The sequence below is a fragment of the Acartia tonsa genome, chromosome 10 (genome assembly GCF_053477335.1).
Source record: "Acartia tonsa isolate MP-2025a chromosome 10, ASM5347733v1, whole genome shotgun sequence".
Lineage (NCBI taxonomy): Eukaryota > Metazoa > Arthropoda > Copepoda > Calanoida > Acartiidae > Acartia > Acartia tonsa.
In genome coordinates this window covers 10973305-10995640 of record NC_137269.1, presented here as the reverse complement: position 1 = coordinate 10995640, position 22336 = coordinate 10973305, and the positions used below count along the sequence as shown (strand labels likewise).

At 31.6% G+C, this 22336-nt stretch overlaps 1 protein-coding gene across 2 annotated transcripts in view; it reads right to left on the bottom strand.

Moving 5' to 3' along the window:
• Positions 1–22336, bottom strand: part of LOC145329373 (somatostatin receptor type 2-like) — a 50833-nt gene that overhangs the window by 10809 nt on the left and 17688 nt on the right. The window contains exons 2-14 of one of the 2 annotated variants that reach the window (XM_080173458.1): positions 22025–22277; positions 21609–21746; positions 20752–20929; positions 20076–20177; positions 14790–14921; positions 13537–13585; positions 10732–10827; positions 10387–10499; positions 9727–9775; positions 6950–7012; positions 3610–3682; positions 3033–3083; positions 1827–1933 (exon numbers count right to left, since the gene is read on the bottom strand). In XM_080173458.1, coding sequence (XP_080029584.1) covers positions 1827–1933; positions 3033–3083; positions 3610–3682; positions 6950–7012; positions 9727–9775; positions 10387–10499; positions 10732–10827; positions 13537–13585; positions 14790–14921; positions 20076–20177; positions 20752–20929; positions 21609–21650 — 1055 coding nt within the window. In that variant the 5' untranslated portion in view covers positions 21651–21746; positions 22025–22277. The remainder of the gene's footprint in view (positions 1–1826; positions 1934–3032; positions 3084–3609; positions 3683–6949; positions 7013–9726; positions 9776–10386; positions 10500–10731; positions 10828–13536; positions 13586–14789; positions 14922–20075; positions 20178–20751; positions 20930–21608; positions 21747–22024; positions 22278–22336) is intronic. The other variant, XM_080173459.1, reaches the window with a different exon arrangement.

Here is a 22336-nt window from a genome sequence, read left to right as displayed (position 1 = left end):
ATGGGAAGGTTTTCATCTACTTCTTAAGTAAAATAGTTCCTTTCTCCCAAAAGAAACAGCTCTGAGAAAAAAGCTAACTCCTTCCAATCTATTTTTATTTTAATATACATTGTATTTTCGTTTTATATCTTAAAAATAAAATAATAATCTCATGTCTAATTTTTATATTTTCCCTTATATAGATGAACAAAAATAACTACCTCCCCCCCCCCCCCTTATCATCTTTAGTTTATTTTAAAATGAAGGTGGATGGATATTAGTACTCAACAGACACTTTGTGTTAAAGCACCAAAGAAATTTTTAAGTTGTTATTTACTAAAACATTGTGTGTGATGAATATCTCAAGCTCCAAGTCTAATAGATGAAATAATTTGTATATTATAAAATTAGTATAACTTACTATAAATTAATGGTATGCCATTATTTATTATTAGTATGGAAGAGGGGGGAGGGGGCATACTTAATTAGTATCCATTTATATGTAAATGTTAGATGCACAGCTGGGATTATAATATACACACAATAATATTCAGTTCAATTCTATATACAATTTATAGCCCCTTAACCAATTGACAATTTGTCAAAAGGACTTAAACTTCTTCAAAAGAGCTAATACTATAATACATTTATAGTTTTAAGCTTTTTTATCTGTAGCGAAGGACCTCTCTTGCCGCGAACCGATATGGTTCTCCTTTCCAGTGAAGCTTCTTAAAAGTCAAGGGAAGGTTTTGAACTATTTTGTTGGAGAATATCCACCCTCAAAATAAAAATCCCCCCCCTCCAAAAAAAAAAATATTTTTAAAACTTGTTATAAAAAAAATCAAATTGAAAATGGGGCGAGGGGTAGGGTAACTTTTGCCGCTCTAATATAAAGTGCCCCTAGATGCTTCTAGGGGGCGTAGCCGCTAGTATGTAATATAGTAACATTATTATAACATTGATATATTTGTTAATTATTATTATTTTTAACATATATTTATTAACAACCTGTAAATTTTTCAATTTGAATTTTTGGTGAGTCCCAACAGGTACATGTTTGAATCCTGCACACAATTCAATACTTTCAAAAGTTTTTTTAAAAAATAAAAAATTAAAATCAATAAATCAAAAATAAACTAAATAACTGCAAAACTAATTTTTTTCAGCTTATTAATTACTGTATTCAAAGAAATATTAAAAGTACTGACACAGACTTTTTGAAATTATCTAAAAACATGAATTTAGCATTTAATTTTCAACAAAAAAATATGATTTTAATACTCTAAAATATTTTGAGGAAAAAAATAAATCTTGTTTTATTGGCCCCGAATAAAAGGTAAAATTTAGTTATTACTCTTTGGCTTCTACAAAAACTTATCGTCGATTGTCTTATCCCTAAGGATACACGATACACAATGTGGTATGTTGATTTATAATTCAAAATAATTCTAAACTAAATTAACCCTATAATTTTTGGGGCAATAAAACTGGTTTTAATATTATGATTGTACTTTTTCATATTTGTAGAAAACCGGATTCAATACGATGAAATACATGGTCTTTTCCATCGGATATGTAGCTGTGTTTAGTACCCTAGGAAAATTTGGAGAGATGTGACCGCTTTTGGCCTACCTATTCTATTGACGTCATAGTAGAGAAAAAGAGAAAGGGAAGGGGGAAAGAACCCCCTGGAAAAGAAATGGAGGATAGGGTATTTTATGGCGTCAATAGCATAGGTAGTCCAAAAGCAGTGACATTTATCCCTATTTTGCTAGGTCACTATACACAGCTACATCGGATATTAAACGGTTTCTAAGCAATACTGGAAAAGCTTATTTATAACTAACCTGCAAGCCTTCATGAAGCTCTTCTTAAAGTTGTCTGACAAGAACGCGTACAGAACAGGGTTCATAGCTGAGTTAGAGTACGACAAACAGTTGGCCAACAAAGAAATCTAAAAAAAATATCAATAAAAACATGCCTTGTTAATTGTTATGCATAATTTAGCTCTCTCTAATTTCATAAAACAATGGAGGGTGGGGTGGGGGGTATATCTGGTGTTAATTGTTACCTCCAGCATCGGGTTAGGCATAAATTAAAAATACTGACCCCCTTAATTTCTTTTTATTTTGAAAATAAGGGGGGGAGGGGTGTTCTGTGCTGGCTACAAACAAGGAAAACAACAATATCTTGTTGGGTGAAATTTAATTTCATTTAAATTATGCTATATTTGTATAAAACAAAACAAATTACATGTGAAAAATTGAAATAACCAATGAGAGAGAGACACACAATTATTATCAATTTTTTAAAAACCTAATAATTTATCTTCTTGTTAGGCAAGTTTTTTCATCAATAATAAAGAAAATTTACGTCAATAGACTTAAAAACAAAAACAATTAACCAATTAAACAAGAATGACAACAATCATGAAGAGAAGCATAACTATTAAGAATTACAAAGCAATTATGATCATGATAAATTTTTTAAAAGCGTAGCGAGGCCGTTCGTCCGTAACAGTTAGCTTTTTTCATGAAATTATTTAGCTCTTTTCGTTAGTTAAGACATATAAAAATTGTCCTATCGATGTCAAACTTTGCATGATGATTCCTGTATCAGTTAGGTATGATTTAAGAACTCTATAAGCGTTACCAGAAAGTCCGCACGTTCATTTAAAACATGTTGATTTTTAACAACAATTTTGATATGTTAAGATTATTTATCTGGCTTTTTAAATAATAAATCCTATTACATCAAGGTATAATGTTGAAAGCTAAACATCTGCATAATGAAGTTTAAAAATGTAAATCTTTAAATCAGACTGTTCATTGAGTTAAAATTGCGTACAGAAGACTTAAAATAGACTTTAAGACAGTTTGAATTATAATATTGGATTTACAATAGAACTTTTAGCAGAAAAACACTGAAACAAATTTTTTAATGACAAGCTAATACCATAAAAAGACCATAACGAATGTGTCTACAGTACATACAACTGACGTACAGAACCTTAATGCACAAAAGCCCTACTTTTAAATCTGTGAAGTACTTACCAAAACTATTGTTTCACTTTGATATCCGGGTTCTTGGGTTATAAGAGCAAGCTGAAATTAAAACAAATTCATCTTTCTCGTCAGATTTAAATTTATCTAACAAAAAATAAAAAAAACTTTTTATGACCAAAAAACTTTTTTCGCTCCATATTTTTGACTCGGATAGCCTATCTTTGGTGTATCTCTGAATTAAATCTTGCTTAATGATGTGCATGATTATATGCCAAAACGTCTTTTAGACAACAATTTCTTTGATAACATTAATTTGTTTGAAAGTCCTAACCGTAATGGGTTGCGTTGTATTGAGCTAAGTCTTTCACTCTACTCTCATCATCAGCAGCAGTTGGAACAATTTTTAACGTCTTTATTTATGACGCGGGTGGAGATTCACCTTCGCGACAGCGACCAGATGCGCTACGTGTTACGCCATAGTCCTTTGTATTTTACTAACAATATAATTTCTTCAAGACCTCCCCCAACCCCCTTACCACTCTAAATGAAATTAGAACGAAGTTTTACACATAAAAATTGGGGATTAGATTATCGGCCATTATCCTAGCCCTGTATCCCATTATACCTGAGTAATCCAATGTGGTAGCCAACACAGAATATAAACAGTAATTACAGTCAAAACCAACTTTGTTACTTTCCTAAATTATTTCAAGAATTATATTTTTATAGAAAAAGCTCTCCTCTATAGTTAAGGACTGTCCGTAAGTCTGTCTGTGGTAGCCAAAACAGTATAACAACAGTAATTACAGTCAAAACCAATTTCGTTACTTTTCTAAATTGTTTTAAGAATTATATTTTATAGTATTGGTGCTTCTCTATAGTTAGGGACTGTCCGTACGTGTATCACTTGTAGCTAACATGGACTATTAGTAAGCTAGTGAACAATGGACTGTAAATAACATAGTTTTAAAATTATTTTATTCGTTGGCTCCAAAACTTTGGGTCCTTTATTCAATTTTGATTGGATGGTTCCAAACTAGAAGTATTGGGGAAATATATTAATTTATCGATACTAAAAGCGATTTTATTTATTCAGCTTCTCATTGCTGCGCTAGTTATATACATATTTGTTCTTGTATGTGTAAGATGATTCTTAGCCAAAAAACATTATATTAAGTGCCATTTCATAAAGTTGTTTGGTCTATTTAACATTATATACTTCTAGAAAACATTCTAGATTTTTTAGTACGTCAGCTATTTTGTAAGGGTCTGTCGGTTTTTATGTAGAAAGCCACAGTTAGTTTGGAACCAAAATACTGCAGTAGATAAATTCTTGATTTTTTCTAAACCAATCTGCTTTCAATTATTGCCAATTTTCTGATTTGCAATGTTCTTATCTTTTCTAAAACTAGCGATTACGCCCCTAGAGACACAGAAGTAGGGAGAAGGGGTGGGGGGGGGGGGATAATTCGACCCATCTTTTTTTCCGTGGAGGGGGGGGGGGGAGGTAGGTATTTACTTTTTCAGAAATGTTCGTTGTGATTTCCAAAAAAAATAAATATTTATAACCTTTTAAAACATCACTGTAAACAAAAATCATATCTTTATACATGGATTAATATTCATGTGTATTTGTTTAATTTTTCTCTTTCTGACAAAAATGTTTTAAAATTCATAAATATTGTGTAAAATATCTAAATAATATATATTTTACAGGAAGGAAAGTTATCAGAGATACCAAAAAATGTGACTTTTTAAAATTCATTTCAAATTTTTATATACATATGAATGCATTGAAAATATTTTCTCTTTAAATAACATCTAGTATTTGGAAAATAGGGTTAATGAACTATCAATGGCCGAGTTTTATCCTAATTATCTGGGAAAAAGAAAATTATTATCTTTAATTATTCTATCCCTGAAACACTGAGTTTATCAGAGCAGAATATTAAAAAAGTTTCTCTTAAAATAAAACTCATGGTACATTGTCAGGGAGTTGAAGAAAGGATGTACAAACTTGTTTTTCATTTAGGATTTAGGAATTAAATAAACGTAAGGCTTTCTAATATATTTAGAATAGTTCCTACTCCCCTAAAGACCTCTAGGGGCAAAATCGGTTTGGGGGTGGGTACGGTTGATATTGGACCCCCATATTAAATTTTCTATAATACAAAGAAGAACGATGTCTGTCTGTCTTTCTGTTTGTTTGTACCAAAGGATCTCGCTAACCGCTGAACCGATCGGGTTCTCATTTACAGGGTAGCTTCTTATAGGTCCCGGGAACGTTTAATCTTTTTTCTTAGAGTGGAACCCCCCCCCCACAAATAAATTCTTTTTAAAACTATTTTTTTTAAAGCTGCTAGTAGTTGTATAAAAAAAGTAAAAATAAATTTTTGGAATGGGGCTCATTTTTTTCTAGGGGCGATTTCTCTTGGGAGGGTGGTGTTATCCTGCATCAAAATAGTTATAATTATCCTTTCGCAAGATCTATAAAAATGAGAACCATATCGCACGGTTTGCGAGATCAGACACACAAACAGATAAACATCCTGTTACCTTTATATAATAACATCTTATTTTTGGCTGTGTTAAATGTAATTTATTTTGTACAAATCTAAAAATAACGATGTTTCGATAAACACTTTTCTAATGAAAAATAAACAGTTTATTTAATAAGAAACAAATGAGTAACTATATGCGTAGGTTTTCTTTTTAGGTATTTACACCAATAGTTTATTTAATTTTTAAAATAGAATCAACGTCATTATTTTAGGTGTAAATTTTTCTACAAAATTGTTTATCCTCATTAATTATTACCATGTTATAAAAAAAACTAGCGGCTATGCCTCTAGAAGCCTCTAGGGGCAATTAGGGTGAAAGGGGAAAAAGTCGACCCCCCCATTTTCAATTTGAAATTCAAAAAGATTTTTTTTGGGGGTGTCATCTTTATATTGAGAGGGTGTAGATACCCTCAATCAAAATAGTTAAAAACGTTCCCTTGATCTATAAAAAGCTTCACAGTTAGGGAGAACCATATCGATTCAGCGGTTAGCGAGATCCTTCGCTACAGACAAAATTAAGCTTACTTGCAATTAAACTTAGAGTTAGCGTCACACTTCGAGGCCTGTAGGGGCTCTTAAAGAGAGGTTGATTTATCTTGGGAAGCTAGATATAGATACCCTCACTCACAGTAAATCTTTCCCTTATACACAACATAAACTAACCTAACCTGACTTAATGTAATAAAAGAACAAACAAAAATCACCCCCTCCCACTTTCTTTAGATTTATTTTAAAAATAAGGAAAAAGAAAGGGGATATTTTTGCCCAGGTACTTTGAGGGATAAAGTCAAAAATTCCGATGGATTTTTGCGGCTTTTATAGAAATTATCAAAAAGTGAAGTGGGACTGGCTATTGGCTGCGTATTTTTATGCCCCAGTAAAGTAAATCTGCAAGAGTAAAGTTTTTTTTAGGGGGAGCCATAATACTCAGACTTTTCATGGTTAACTATGATAAGGAAAATCTAATTCCAGATTGGGGTCACTCATAATCACACACACACGGATAAATATTCAATAATTCAATGATATTTGTAGCAATAAATAATATATTCGTGGATATATTGACAAGGGAAAATTTGTCGTCAATTTAACTTGCTGATATTGACCTCATTTATTGGGGATGGGGATGGGTAAGTTGGGTTTGCCAGCTGCGAGTATTATTATATCATTTATGCAATCAATATTTGAAACCATTAGGGGTTAGAAAAAGGAGGTAGACATGCCTTCCTAATTTCAATATCAAGTGGTGTGTTGACACCCCCACTATACTCCCATACCACACTCCACTGTTCCCAATCGCTATGACTTTTCGGTATCTCCCACTCACTCTGTCCCATCCGAATGCGGCTCCGTCCCTAAATACTAGGGGCGTGGATGCGGGTTTTATGATGTTTTAATACTTACTGATACCTGTGCGATTTCCTCTTTGTCTGAGACTTCTCCACGCCTTTAGGACCAACAGACCTGTTCATATTTGTCAACAGTTAATAAATATACAGATTCAGAAAGCTGTTTTACTACTAAATACTAGCGGCTAATCCTCAGCGGGTAGCGAGATCTTATTGTACAGTTACTGAGTATATTCTAATTAATGCTACAATTCCTCTTGGGATAAAATTTTTAACAATTAAGTCAGTGAGTCGGCCAGTTAATCATTCTCTCTCTATTTTACTTCTTACAATATATTTAAGCGAAGCTTTTCTATAATTAGACAATCTACGTCCGTCCACCCAGCCTTGTATGAAGGTTAGCTCTTTTCTTTGATTTAAGCATTTTAAAAATGGCCTATCAATTTCAACAGGTACAATAGTTTAGGCAAGGCATCTCTTTCATCAAATCCTAAAAATGTAAGTTTGTCCTAAACAGAATCCTGTTTTTACAAAATTATGCAACGAGTTTATATACTTTTTTTATGTTTATATCTTTAAATTAATATTCTGCTTATTAAGTTTTGACACTCTACAAGAGTTCCTGTTTGTTTGTTCGTTCGACCGTTTGACTTCAGATTTTTGTTTTAATGGTTGTTGCCATCCTAGTTATAGTTGTGCCTATTGACTGTATATCTGTATAACTATAATATATTCATCTAAGTCACAACATTACACGCTCATAAACAACAAGATGACATATTTTCCAATCATTTCACAGATACACATAAAATGCACAACTTTTCAGAGATTTTAGTCTTTTTAATTATGCAACGTTAGCAAAATATACAGAATAAATACAGGCTTTCCCTCAATCAAGCAGTCAACTCCCCCCCCCCCCCTGTTATTATTAAAATTAACTTAAAATAAGGGGGGGAAGGGGGGCGTAGCTTTTTTAGTCTAACTAACCTATTCTATCCTGACGTAAAGACAAACTTCTCCCTCTTTTTATCCTTATAATAAAGTAACAGGATGTTTGTCTGTCTGTACCGAAGGATCTCGCCAACCGCTGAACCGATCGGGTTCTCCTTAACAGGGAAGCTTCTCATATGTCCCGTGAAGGTTTATAAAATATTTTGGGGGAGGGTATCACCACCCTCCCAAGAGAAATCGCCCCCACCAAAAAAAACCTCCATAAAAAAAAATTTTACTTTAAAAAAAAATCTAAAATAAGAAATTGGGTTATCAAATTTGACTCTCCCCTCCTCAATTGCCCCTAGAGGCCTCTAGGGGCGTAGCCGCTAGTTTCAAATATTTCAAAATAAGGAACAGAGAGTTTTTGGCTCGTCAAGGCACTTTGTAGAAAATTGCCAAAAACACAAATACAAAAATATAAAAATATATGTATAACTGTATTGTCCATAATACAAAAGTATACAAACACAGACATAATACAGACAAACATATCACACAACATGACTGACAGACAGACAGACAGACAGACAGACAGATAGACAGACAGACAGATAGACAGACAGACAAACAAACACATTTATTATCATGATACACTAACACATCAAGAATTCTTTGGTCATCTCTTTATTTTCTTCATTTGTCCTGTCCACGCTGGATATGAACAAATTAAAATTATAAAGCTGAAGATTTTGTAAAGGTTTTTTTTCTCGGAAAATTCTATATTTATGTAGGTTAGTTTTTAAAGTTTGGTCGAAAAGTTTAAACATTATAAGTTTTGAACCAACCAATCAAAATTCAATAAAAGTAGTACAATTTTTTGAGCCAATAAATAGAATACTATGATTATGCAACTTTTGCTACCAGTGTAATTTACAGTCAAATATCCTCTCCTTCCTAATAATTTTATGGTGTAAATGTTTATTGTTGTGCCGTGGACATGTATGTTGTCTGACAACACAGAAATTATATATTCTCATAGCGTCCTGTAACCCAGTTTCTAATACACACACACACACACACACACACACACATATACATACACAAACACCCATAACAGTATTAATACGAGTTTTACAACAGTTTTGTTCTGAAGACAAAAATCTGGACTAAAGATATAAATACAGGACAGTATAACATCAGAATAACACCCTTATCTTACCCCCTACTTCTTGTGATTATTTGATATTTAAAGACTTTAGATACAAGCAAAAGTTAGATTATGATGATAATGGTAATGTCTTTTACTTTTACCTAGCATACAAAATGCAATAAGTTTTATAAAAAAAAATGGGTTTTGTTTGCCTTACAGTACAAATTTAATAACAATCATCTATTTCATAAGAAAATTTCCAATGGCACAATGTTACAGTAAATATTTTTGGAGTTGAGGTTTAATGTGAAGAAGAACCATATCGGTTCAGTGGTGTGCGAGATTCTTTGCAACAGATAATCAGATACTTTATTTGTTATTTCTATATACTTTATTTAGGTTGATTTGATAATAGCACATTAATTTGAGGGATAAAGGAATATATTTTAAGTTATTTGTTGTAAAATTTTGTTACATTTGGTAGTAATCAGATTTAAAATTCTTTGCGTCATGGGGATAAAGCGATTTTTACTGCTACTATTTTAGATAGTCTGATGGTTTTCACTTTTATAATGATATGTAAAGCCTCCGTGATTGTTTTTATGTAATCATTATCTTTTTCCCACCCAATCTTTTTTACCCGCCATTGAACCTACTTTATCCCTTTTTCCATCCATGATTTTTGTTCTTCACTACTTATGGATGTTGTCATCCCTGTTTTGCTAAATAAATGGTTGACAAATTTCCTGAGTCTAATAATAACCAGTATGTAGAAAATAAGAATGAATGTCAGTGGGCCTAAAAATATAATAAAATCATTATTATCTATGATTATTTTAGGGTTTCTGATGCCCTCAAATAATACAAAGCCAAAATTGTGTTAAAATTGTGTCAAAAATGATCAATTGTCCCTCATTTTTTACGTCACATGGAGCATTTTTGATACAATTGCAACACAATTTGGGCTTTGTCTAAAATAAAAGTAAAACTTTATCAAGTGCTATCTTAAAGTCAAAGCTACAATAATTGAATTATTAAACCCATATTATTTTTTTTCATAGCGAAGAACTTAATAATATTAGTTTTACGTTAGCACGCGTTTATCGTATTTACTTTTCGTTTTTACATAAGTTGACATACTTGTTAAATTTGCTGATACCTAAGTTAACCCTGAAAGTGCGGGAACGCCTCCCTCTCTGTTTTATTGTTTTGTATATTTTTTGTTTTGTTCACAAGATAGAAAGCCACAATTAAAGGTTGATATAAAGACACAAGTTTTGCTGGTGGGTGCATGACGCCAGCAAACCTTGCTAAGGTATCCAGGTACAGAGCAAATTTTTTTAAGGTACGGCTGAGATCACAATCTTTTAAGATTTAAAAATAACGCAAGTATTGTCAATAAATGATACCTGCAAATCCGAAGATGAATGAATAGAAAGTGACGGCAGATTGTTCATTGATAAATCCGATAGAAGTTGTGTTCATTGTCCAAAACACGTTACATGTTTCACCACCATCTTCCCTGAAAAGCAAAGTTGATTTAAAATTTATTTCAAAACAAGAATAATAAAATCTATAAGTAGCAAATAATTAAAGAATCACGGATTAAAAACATAAAAGGTGAATAAAAATATGGAAAGAAAAAGAAAAAAAAGTGTAATAGTACATAATCACAAAACCATTACATAAATGTATTTTGTATCATGACCTACAGAATGACGGACCATTATGTATTTTTTAAAAATATAATTTACCTGACGATAGTGTTAGCATACAGGAAAATAGGAATCATAAGCAGAGCTGATATCATCCAGGCTGATAGGCTTACAACTCTAGCAATCAGCTGTGTTCTAGATAGATAGATATTATTAGTAGGGTAGATATCATCCAGGCTGATAGACTAACAACTCTAGCAATCAGCTGTGTTCTAGATAGATAGATATTATTAGTAGGGTAGATATCATCCAGGCTGATAGACTAACAACTTTAGCAATCAGCTGTGTTCTAGATAGATAGATATTATTAGTAGGGTAGATATCATCCAGGCTGATAGACTAACAACTTTAGCAATCAGCTGTGTTCTAGATAGATAGATATTATTAGTAGGGTAGATATCATCCAGGCTGATAGACTAACAACTCTAGCAATCAGCTGTGTTCTAGATAGATAGATATTATTAGTAGGGTAGATATCATCCAGGCTGATAGACTAACAACTCTAGCAATCAGCTGGGTTCTAGATAGATAGATATTATTAGTAGGGCAGATATCATCCAGGCTGATAGACTAACAACTCTAGCAATCAGCTGTGTTCTAGATAGATAGATATTATTCGTAGGGCAGATATTATCCAGGCTGATAGGCTAACAACTCTAGCAATCAGCTGTGTTCTAGATATATAGATATCATTAGTAGGGTAGATATCATCCAGGCTGACAGACTAACAACTCTAGCAATCAGCTGTGTTCTAGATAGATAGATATTATTAGTAGGGTAGATATCATACAGGCTGATAGACTAACAACTCTAGCAATCAGCTGTGTTCTAGATAGATAGATATTATTAGTAGGGTAGATATCATACAGGCTGATAGACTAACAACTCTAGCAATCAGCTGTGTTCTAGATATATAGATATCATTAGTAGGTTAGATATTATCCAGGCTGATAGACTAACAACTCTAGCAATCAGCTGTGTTCTAGATAGATAGATAGTATTAGTAGGGTAGATATCATCCAGGCTGATAGACTAACAACTCTAGCAATCAGCTGTGTTCTAGATAGATAGATAGTATTAGTAGGGTAGATATCATACAGGCTGATAGACTAACAACTCTAGCAATCAGCTGTGTTCTAGATAGATAGATAGTATTAGTAGGGTAGATATCATCCAGGCTGATAGACTAACAACTCTAGCAATCAGCTGTGTTCTAGATAGATAGATAGTATTAGTAGGGTAGATATCATACAGGCTGATAGACTAACAACTCTAGCAATCAGCTGTGTTCTAGATAGATAGATAGTATTAGTAGAGTAGATATCATACAGGCTGATAGACTAACAACTCTAGCAATCAGCTGTGTTCTAGATAGATACATTTATACGATGATAACAAAAATGAAATGACAAAACTCGATGTGACAAATTGTCAAATCTTAAAAGAAAAAGGAAAAATATGCTCAGAAGTAGAGAGCAAATATAGAAAATATACTGGGTCATTGAAGGAAGCGGTTGGAGTCGACCCATAACTTTCAATTTTACTTTTAAATTTTGAGGATAGATGTACCCTCCCTTAAAATAGTTATAAACCTTCCCTAGACTAATAAATAGCTTCTCTGCAAAGGTAAATCTTAGCAATGTCAGCGGTTAGAAATATCCTCACTAGAGACAGACAAACACACAGGGTAGCGTCGCAGCTATTAAGAAATGCTAGTTTTTTTATGATTTGAATCCCAGAGTAAAAAGTTGGCAGGTGAATAAACATTTCACTTTTTAGAATTTTTCTTGCTGGGCCAGAGACAGAGACAATCTTTAGAGAAAAGTAACAGGGTGTCTGTCTGTCAGTAGCATAAAATCTCTGTAACCGCTTGAGCGATATGGTTCTTCTTTACAATGAAGCTTGAAATTTTTAAATTTGAAATCATAATTCTTGTTAATTTAACTTAAGAATCATACATATTTTTATCAGAATAATATTCAATATCAATGAAAATTGTACTGTTTTAAGTTATTTTTATTTTTAAAAATCTCAATTGCAATATTCATTCTTTTTTAGACATTTCTGAATTTTTATTCTAAACTTTTTTTATTGTAACTTAGCTTTTCTAGAATTAATGTTTCATCTATTCCATGTTTAACATATCTTCTTTGTCTGTATAAAGCAAAAACTTCACTGCAGATTTTTAAAAAGTAAATACATTTTGTGTGTAAGTCGAAATGTTTGGCTTTTACCAAAAGTTATACCCTAACTCTGATATGCCTAACCCTGCGGGGTTACCAAGTACCTAATATAAACTAACCTTGCCCCTACATAAGTAAACAAATAAACGAAAAAACTCCCTCAATTTAATTTGTTTCAAAATAAGAAGTGTTGGGGGTTTCCCTGCTTAACAAGAAACTTTGAAGGATAACGCCAAAAGTCTCCCTTAAACATTAGCCATACAATGAAAGTGCTTATTTGCATGGTTCTTTTCTTGTCACATAATATGTAAGGCAAGACTTTCGTATTAGGTTCCAAGGCACTAGCATCCCGACAATCGCAGACAACCAACCCTTTGATTCCACGATCTATGTCTATAAGTCCTAACTGTGCATGGTAATGCGTTGCGCCTGTTTTTGTCCAAGGTAATTCCCACAATATTCCTATTAATGTCGCGCATTTGATATAGAAGCAGTAAGTGTAACTATTAACATTTTTAGTTATGGCGTAGGTTGGGTAGATAATCGAACACATCACCTCCCCAACGACGAGCTAATGAGCTACGTGTTAAGCTACAGTCGCGAGATATTTTTGTTACTTACTACCAGAGAAACTTCTAATGTAAACAGAATAATTTTTTACCTATATTTTGGGGAATTGATAGGATGACACACTGCAACATATCTGTCAGCTGAAAATAAACAAAACTTTAGCTCACAATTTTTGAAATTTCGAATCATTATGGTAAATTGTGCATAACTTTAGCTAAGGCTGTAATTGCAAACTGTACAGAAGACCGATAAATGTATGTTTGTATGTTTGTTCAGCTGCTACACTCTACCAGTATGGCTTCGAAAACGATTAATATCCGCTGGATTGGAACCAGTTCCAAGCCAGACTGAAAATCATAAAATTATAACAAAACTGGTTTTTGTTTTACAATTTTCTATACTAATATTCACGGAAAGCTGTCTATAATACGATACGATTATCAATTATTATCATGCAGTCTGGCACACGTGAATACACACATAAACACACATACACAAACAGACCCACACAACATATATATCCATCAATGACAATATTGCATGAGAAATTGGGATTTATTCAGGCACTTGGAGGGGGCCTAAAGTTTGTAATCACATCAGTATAGCATTACTTTAAAATCATTGAAAAATTTCAAATCTTACTGTTACACCTTAGTGTTCAACAAATTTCAAAACTTGTCATGTGAAAAGGGAAAATCATTTTGACCTGTACTTATGTTTAACCTTTACAGAAATTTATCATACATGGCTCTTCTTTATTTCCAACAAAATAATATTATAACAGGAATAAAAACTGCTATTTCATATCTTTAAAGTCTGATGTAAATATTATATATTTTTTTCTGCAAATAATATATCCCTTGTAAAAGGTTTTATGAATATACCATCTAAGCTTATATCTATTTTTCATATATATAGTACATACATATTTATTTTGATTTATTTTCAATAAAGGAAAGTACATTAAAAGTACCTTGCGGTATCTTTGAAATAATATTATTATTAGATAGTGTAATATATACAAAAAAAATGGTTTTTTTTTTCTTTTAAAAATCTAATATTTGTTTATTATATCATTAACTTCTATAAATTACAGATCAACAGACAAAGTGTGTACTAGAGTAGCAAAGATTCTTATAAATTGTAATACGCAGAGAGGGAGGGAACATTGGACGGTAAATTACCCTAACCTCCAACGTTATCTTATTGGTTGACTTAAAAACTATAAGCAATTTTAATTAATTAATTTTTAAACTATTCTACCAGTAATTTTAATCTGAGAAAGGGGTAATTTTGTGAACATCTATTTATCGTTTATTTTCTTTTCCTTAAAGATCAAGATACCTGATAAAACAGTGAGAAAGATGGAGCTTGTAATTTGATTGATGGAGGTTGTTGTGAAGTATATTTTGCAGACAATGGAGCCAAACGGCCACTCTCGCAGCGCCATGGTCGTCACCAGGAACGGGATTCCAACTGAATATAATCATTGGATCAGTTCATATAAACACCAGAAATATAAAAACAAGGATTAAAACATCCAAAAAGTAAAAAAGAAAGGACAAACGAACAATAACTTATGTGGAGTGTCAGAACTTGCTAGAAATAAGCAGATCATCGATGTTAAAGTCTAAACAAAATTAAATTAAATTTGTTGCAAAATTGAGTGATTTGAGGAATCTTTGTAAAGACCTAATCTAATTTTATGATTTAATTATAGGTGTTTCGCTTATAATATTGGGCAATGTTATCCTATGAATCATCATTCCAAACAAGGATGACAGCATCCATAAGTAGCGAAACTCAGAAATTATGAATGTATATTATGAATATATTTATCATATACCAGTGTCATCCTATATATTTGATGAAATAGGGAAATGACGAAAAATTCAAAATCACGCAACCTTTAAATCACGAAAAATTAAAAATCTAGGAATCGATCTAGCACCACAATATATAAACAAATCTTAATGAAACTTGATGGAAATATGTAGACTATTAGCATATTCAATCCCTGATAATTTTAGCCGTAAATTTTGAATAGGAATTGAGAAAACAATAGAAAACCTAAAAATCTAGGAATCGATCTAGCACCCCTATTAATAAGAAAATCGTAATAAAACTTAAGGAAAATATGTAAAATGTAAATTTAAGCAATCCCTGAAAATTTAAGCCCATTATCTTAAAAAGGAGTTGAGAAAATCAGAAAAACATGAAAATGTAGGAATCGATCCATCACCCCAAATGACAGACGGTTGGACAAAACAATGTATAGATTAGATGGGCATATGTTATAAGAATCTTCACTAAAAATTTCAGCTGTCTATCTTTTATAGGAGCCGAGAAAATCACGTTTCCCCCACTTTGTCTCAGACGGACGGACGGACAGACGGACGGACATTTCGAATTATAGAGTAGCTTCGCTACTAAAAATAAATGAATATGATAATTATATCATACAAAAAGTTTAAACTCAGTATGTTTTAAAATTTGCATTAAATTTTACATTGACTTTTGTTAAGGCTTTTCACATTTTTTACTTGCAAAGGAGCATCTTTATTAAAGTTTTAAATAACCCTAATTTACCTTTCTGCGCAATATTCTGATCCTTGTTTAACACCTCAAAGAGGTTGCTTTGATCAAATATTAATAAAGTTAATTAATTTTCCTAACATTATACAAACTTTACGCGTTTTAACATTAAAGTAAATTTCAAAATTAGTAATATTTATAGTTGTAGAGCTTTTTTAGTGGCAAAGCCTATCTATAATTTGAAATGTTTGTCCGTCTGCAAGAAACTAGACGGATAATTGTATTTCTCAGTAAGAAATTCAAATTTGTCTGTTTGTTTTTCGTCAATGCTACAAAAGACCTAAACATTTTTTATGGAAAAGGTGTCGTGCTTTTTAAAAGAACACGCATTTTTTATGACCTTGAATATTTGTCCTTGAACTTATTTTGTCCGTTGGTCCATCCCCTTAAATGTTGGTGCTTTATTGTGCTTGTCATCCTTGTTTAGTTTTAAATAAAAAAAACAAGGATGACAACATCCATAAAAGCGAAGCTCTGAAACGGTTGGACAAACGGACATTAACACTTGTATAGTGTCAGAACTGAATAATCATAATATAAATGAATAAGAGACAAAGCAAAATTGTGAGTAAATTTGTTGAAAAACTTCTTGATACAGAATAATGTTTATGGATATACTTACATTTTAGGACTTAATTATAGAGTTTCTTTGCTTATAATATTGTACTTATCAGGAATCAGTATACCAAAAATTAGAACAATCGGATAATTAGATGACATAAAAATTTGTTGTTAAAAAAGTAAAAATCAAAATGTTTAAAATGGACGTACGGACATTCTGGTAATGATTATATAGTTGCTACGCTGTTTAAATCGTACCTAACTACCACAGGAATCACCATGCAAAGTTTGAAATCGATAGGACAATTCTAAAATGCCTAAATTAACAAAAAAGCTATCTGTCTTGGACGGACGGACGGACGGACCGACCCTATTATAGAAAAACTTTGCTTTTAATAATAAGCATTTTCTTTTAAAGATAAATACGTATGGAAAAAATAGCAAAAAGGTTAAATTTGATCAAATTAATAATACAAATTTCAAGTTGATTGAAATAGCTATAGTATTTTTGTAATATTAGAAGAAGGATTAAATTTCTGAAGTTATGCATGGGGCAAAATTAATTTTTTCTTAAAAGTTTACGTTTAACCTAAAGTTTCTTTTCGTCTTTTGTTTTTCTTCTATACATTTACATAAACATTTTTAGAATATTATACAAGATTTAACAAAGTTTTAATGCTTTATAGCCATTTTTCTTTTATTTTGTTATGATATAGAAGCAAAAATTAAAACTTAAAAAAAAAATTAAGTCTTGAGCTATTTTTAGGACATTTTTCAGAGGTGGATTCTTAAAAAAATTTGCCCCACTAATCGCTTAGTGGGGCAAAATTGTTTTCGTGAAAAATCCACCAAAATCACATTAAAAATCTACAAAAATTAAATAAAATCTTATGTTAATAACCATTTTTTAGATTTTTGATGTGATTTTGTAGATTTTTAATGTGATTTTGGTGGATTTTTCACGAAAACAATTTTGCCCCAATAAGCGATTAGTGGGGCAAATTTTTTTTAAGAATCCACCTCTGATCCCTTTCTCCACAAGATGGTAGGTGCGCAGCCGCTAGTAAATAAAAAGACGGCTTAGGAGGGAAGCATATGATTTTCTCTTATTTTGAAGGAGCATAATATTGCAAAAAGTGTATTTCTGTCTCTACACAGGACACAATTTACGTGGCTAATGGCATAAAATTGTATAGCAGCAAATCTGTATGATAAGCCAAAACACATAAATTAGGCTTCAAGTCAAATTTCCTTGCTAAATATAAATAGTATCAGGAATCAGTATACCAAAAATTAGAACAATCGGATAATTAGATGACATAAAAATTTGTTGTTAAAAAAGTAAAAATCAAAATGTTTAAAATGGACGTACGGACATTCTGGTAATGATTATATAGTTGCTACGCTGTTTAAATCGTACCTAACTACCACAGGAATCACCATGCAAAGTTTGAAATCGATAGGACAATTCTAAAATGCCTAAATTAACAAAAAAGCTATCTGTCTTGGACGGACGGACGGACGGACCGACCCTATTATAGAAAAACTTTGCTTTTAATAATAAGCATTTTCTTTTAAAGATAAATACGTATGGAAAAAATAGCAAAAAGGTTAAATTTGATCAAATTAATAATACAAATTTCAAGTTGATTGAAATAGCTATAGTATTTTTGTAATATTAGAAGAAGGATTAAATTTCTGAAGTTATGCATGGGGCAAAATTAATTTTTCTTAAAAGTTTACGTTTAACCTAAAGTTTCTTTTCGTCTTTTGTTTTTCTTCTATACATTTACATAAACATTTTTAGAATATTATACAAGATTTAACAAAGTTTTAATGCTTTATAGCCATTTTTCTTTTATTTTGTTATGATATAGAAGCAAAAATTAAAACTTAAAAAAAAAATTAAGTCTTGAGCTATTTTTAGGACATTTTTCAGAGGTGGATTCTTAAAAAAATTTGCCCCACTAATCGCTTAGTGGGGCAAAATTGTTTTCGTGAAAAATCCACCAAAATCACATTAAAAATCTACAAAAATTAAATAAAATCTTATGTTAATAACCATTTTTTAGATTTTTGATGTGATTTTGTAGATTTTTAATGTGATTTTGGTGGATTTTTCACGAAAACAATTTTGCCCCAATAAGCGATTAGTGGGGCAAATTTTTTTTAAGAATCCACCTCTGATCCCTTTCTCCACAAGATGGTAGGTGCGCAGCCGCTAGTAAATAAAAAGACGGCTTAGGAGGGAAGCATATGATTTTCTCTTATTTTGAAGGAGCATAATATTGCAAAAAGTGTATTTCTGTCTCTACACAGGACACAATTTACGTGGCTAATGGCATAAAATTGTATAGCAGCAAATCTGTATGATAAGCCAAAACACATAAATTAGGCTTCAAGTCAAATTTCCTTGCTAAATATAAATTCTCTACAAAGTAGGCCGTGTGTTTGTATGTAAGGGAGTGTGTATGGATGTTTGTGTGTATGTTTTATTTACAGGTTTCTGCGAATTTGTAAAAGCAAAGCATTTCTGTAATTAGGGTATACCCGCCCGTCCATAATGGATAGAATTTATCGTCTATTTAGGCATGTCCTTTTCATCCTATTTTAGGAATAATGAAATCAAGGACAACAAAATACAATAATAATCTCTCTAATAAAGTCCTAAAAATCGTACTATGTTTTGCTTATTGCGTTCTGACACCTATTATATTATAACGATAAAGAATTAGAGATCGCCAAAAGAAAATATAGCTTATTGAAATATAGAAAATAAAACTTTTAAAGAAGTGTCAATTAAATGTTTCTAAACTGTTCAGTCCAAACTCCAAATTCAAATTTCTTACTCATTTTCTTTTTGTTTTTCAATACTCTATTTTTACGTCCGTTCGTCTGTCCGCTTATGCAACAGATTTTTATGGCCGAAAATGTTGCTTGCTGTTTCTTTGCTACTAATATTCTTACACATATCTGCTACAACCCATGAAAATACTAGTGAAGAAAGATAATATTTTAGCCAGGAATGTTTTAATAAAACCTGATTTGTCTAGACATTTGTAAATCCAGGTACACCAAGGCAAAAATATTAACATTCACCATTTTACCATTTTCATTTTACAAAATTTAGATTGATAAAGCTATTAGTCAGAATTGTAATGCTTTAGCATATAATCTTTGAAACCTATTTCAGTGCTTAAATTTATTGCTAACCAGTCGTATTATCGCCATTTTTTAATGTAGCTTGACTTTTTAAAAGTCTTTGATTATAATTTGAACTTTATTTCTACTATAAAATATTAACTGTTATATTGAATCTAATCATGCATAATTTGTGTTTTTATTTTACTGATAGGAACATCAATTTTGAAATAATAGAAACTGATCAAAAATAGAAACATAAACTATTTGTCACCGTTCCTCTAAATATTACATATTTTTTCAAGGTTTATTGATTTACAAGTTTAATCTTACCTAAGAACGCTTCATCCGCAATAGCAAGGTTGAGTATGTACAGGTTTGTTACTGTGTGCATCTTGGAGAACCGTAATACTACATAGATCACCAAAGAGTTTCCTAAAGCAAATAGATTTACTAAGGTTACGCACTATATCTATATCACTATATTTTACATTAGATACTACATTATCTATGCAGTCTAGACTTCACAGAATGTAACAATCTTTTTATCTAATAAAAAGAAAAAAATTTGAAAGATAAAATGGTGCTTTCCATCAAAGTGCCAAGTGAGAACATAAATCCACCCCTTATGTTTCATATAAGATATTTTTTATGTCTAACCCCTGCCAGGGGGTCCCAACCCTACAGGGCTTATACCTGACCTAAATACTTTTTTAAAACACACTAAAATTAAACTTTCCTTCAACATTATTTCTTTTCTTTTTTTAAAGGGGGGAGGAGTTGCTTGACTAGGAACTTTGAGGGAAACTGTTAGGAAAAGATTTGAAATGCACTTTTTCTAAAAGGTTTTTGACTGGTTGTCTACTCATCAGAATTGGAAAGTATGAAGATGCCAAATCACCAAAAAGATGTAAGATTTTTTTTCAGTTGCGATTCTACTCTATAATTATTAGGAAAGGAGTAGATAAAGCTGTTACAAATTTCTCAGTTTTTGAATGTAAAATAATACCTATGAGACCCAATAGGCAGATAAGCCCATAAAATATTTGAATAATAGTCATGATAGAATGTGGTAGACCACCAGAAGGAGGTGCAGAGGGATCACAGATACCAGAGAGGTTGCTGATGTTGTGCATCTCAAAGGGAAGCTCACACAGGCTCATATTCATCCTGGCCATAAGGTCCTCCTTAAAAAAAAACAAGTTTAAAAGTGATAATAATAAGAAAAAAATAATTGTCCTGTTTATAAGGTAATTTTGCTGGGTTTTATAGCTAAGTTTATAAAACTTACTAAGTTTAGTATGTGAAAGTAAGCCATGATCAGCAAGAGTCCATAAACAAGGATTTAGAATTTGTAAATGTTGTCTTGGAATGACCAAACCATAAGCTTACACTCTATTAACATAGATAATGTAACAGAGCAGATATGAACTTTATTAGAAACATAATAATGTTAGTTATAAAATTTTATATTGTGACAGATGCATGGAGGGAGGAGACATTGGGCTATTTATTAGACTAGGAACCTAGTAATAGTGTCTAACTTTTTATCTTTGTGACGTAACAAAAATCAAAGGATGAGAGGGGAGGTGGGAAAGGAAACCCCTAAAAAAGAGATGGATTTTTGTTACGTCACAAAGATAAAAAGTTAGACACTATTACTAGGTTCTTAGACTAGTCTCCAAAGTTTTATATTAACGTTTTCTAATTTGTTAACTTATCAACTTTGGGGACTTTTCTTTGATTGATTTTTTTATTAAGTTGAGTGTCCAAATATTCAGTATTTTTTTAGTTTGATGGGCAATTTTATATTTACCCTGCAATCCAAAATGATATCTTTCCTCTTTCTCAAAAAATATCAATTACCTGCAAATTAATCTGCTCTGCAAGACTTAGTTCTGTAGCCATGATGCTGGATTATTCTTAAACTTTTCTTTCACAATTCCATTTCAGAATCTAATTGTTTGAAATTTTGCTCACAGTCAGAAACTTTCTTTCAGTTTCCTTCATTATAATAGATTACAGGGTTATTCATTATAAGTTTATAATCTTAAATATATTCGAGAAATCAGTACTTTTATACATGTATTGATTATGTCTTGGTAAAAAAAAGAAATAATTTTGAACTTATAAATATCTTATTGGTATTATTAGAACATCAAGTAACTGTTTATCTTTGTCCTAAAGTTACTATGAACTTTACTAGTTATGATCTAATAATGTTTATATTTAAAACAAATTAGCAAGCGCCAACTAAAAAACTTAACCTTGTATCTATAAACCTTGATTGAAAGTAAGTCTTGGTGGCAATTCACTTTTTGCGCCGCCTTTGTCAGAGAATGCACAAAATTTCACCCACTTTTCTTCCCCTTTATATCTTCTCCACCTCTCTCTATAACTTCTTGATCTTTTTTTATACGTTGTAGAATCTCTTTCTTCAGCTTCCTTTTCTTGTAATAAAGTGAATAAAGGATCCCAGTGTGAGACTAGAGAAGTACTTTATTCTTTGTCCCCATCTCTGCCATAATATTGAGCCTGAAAAAAAAAGCTAAATACATTGTATGTAATCTACTCAGTGACCTCGTTCTTCTTGC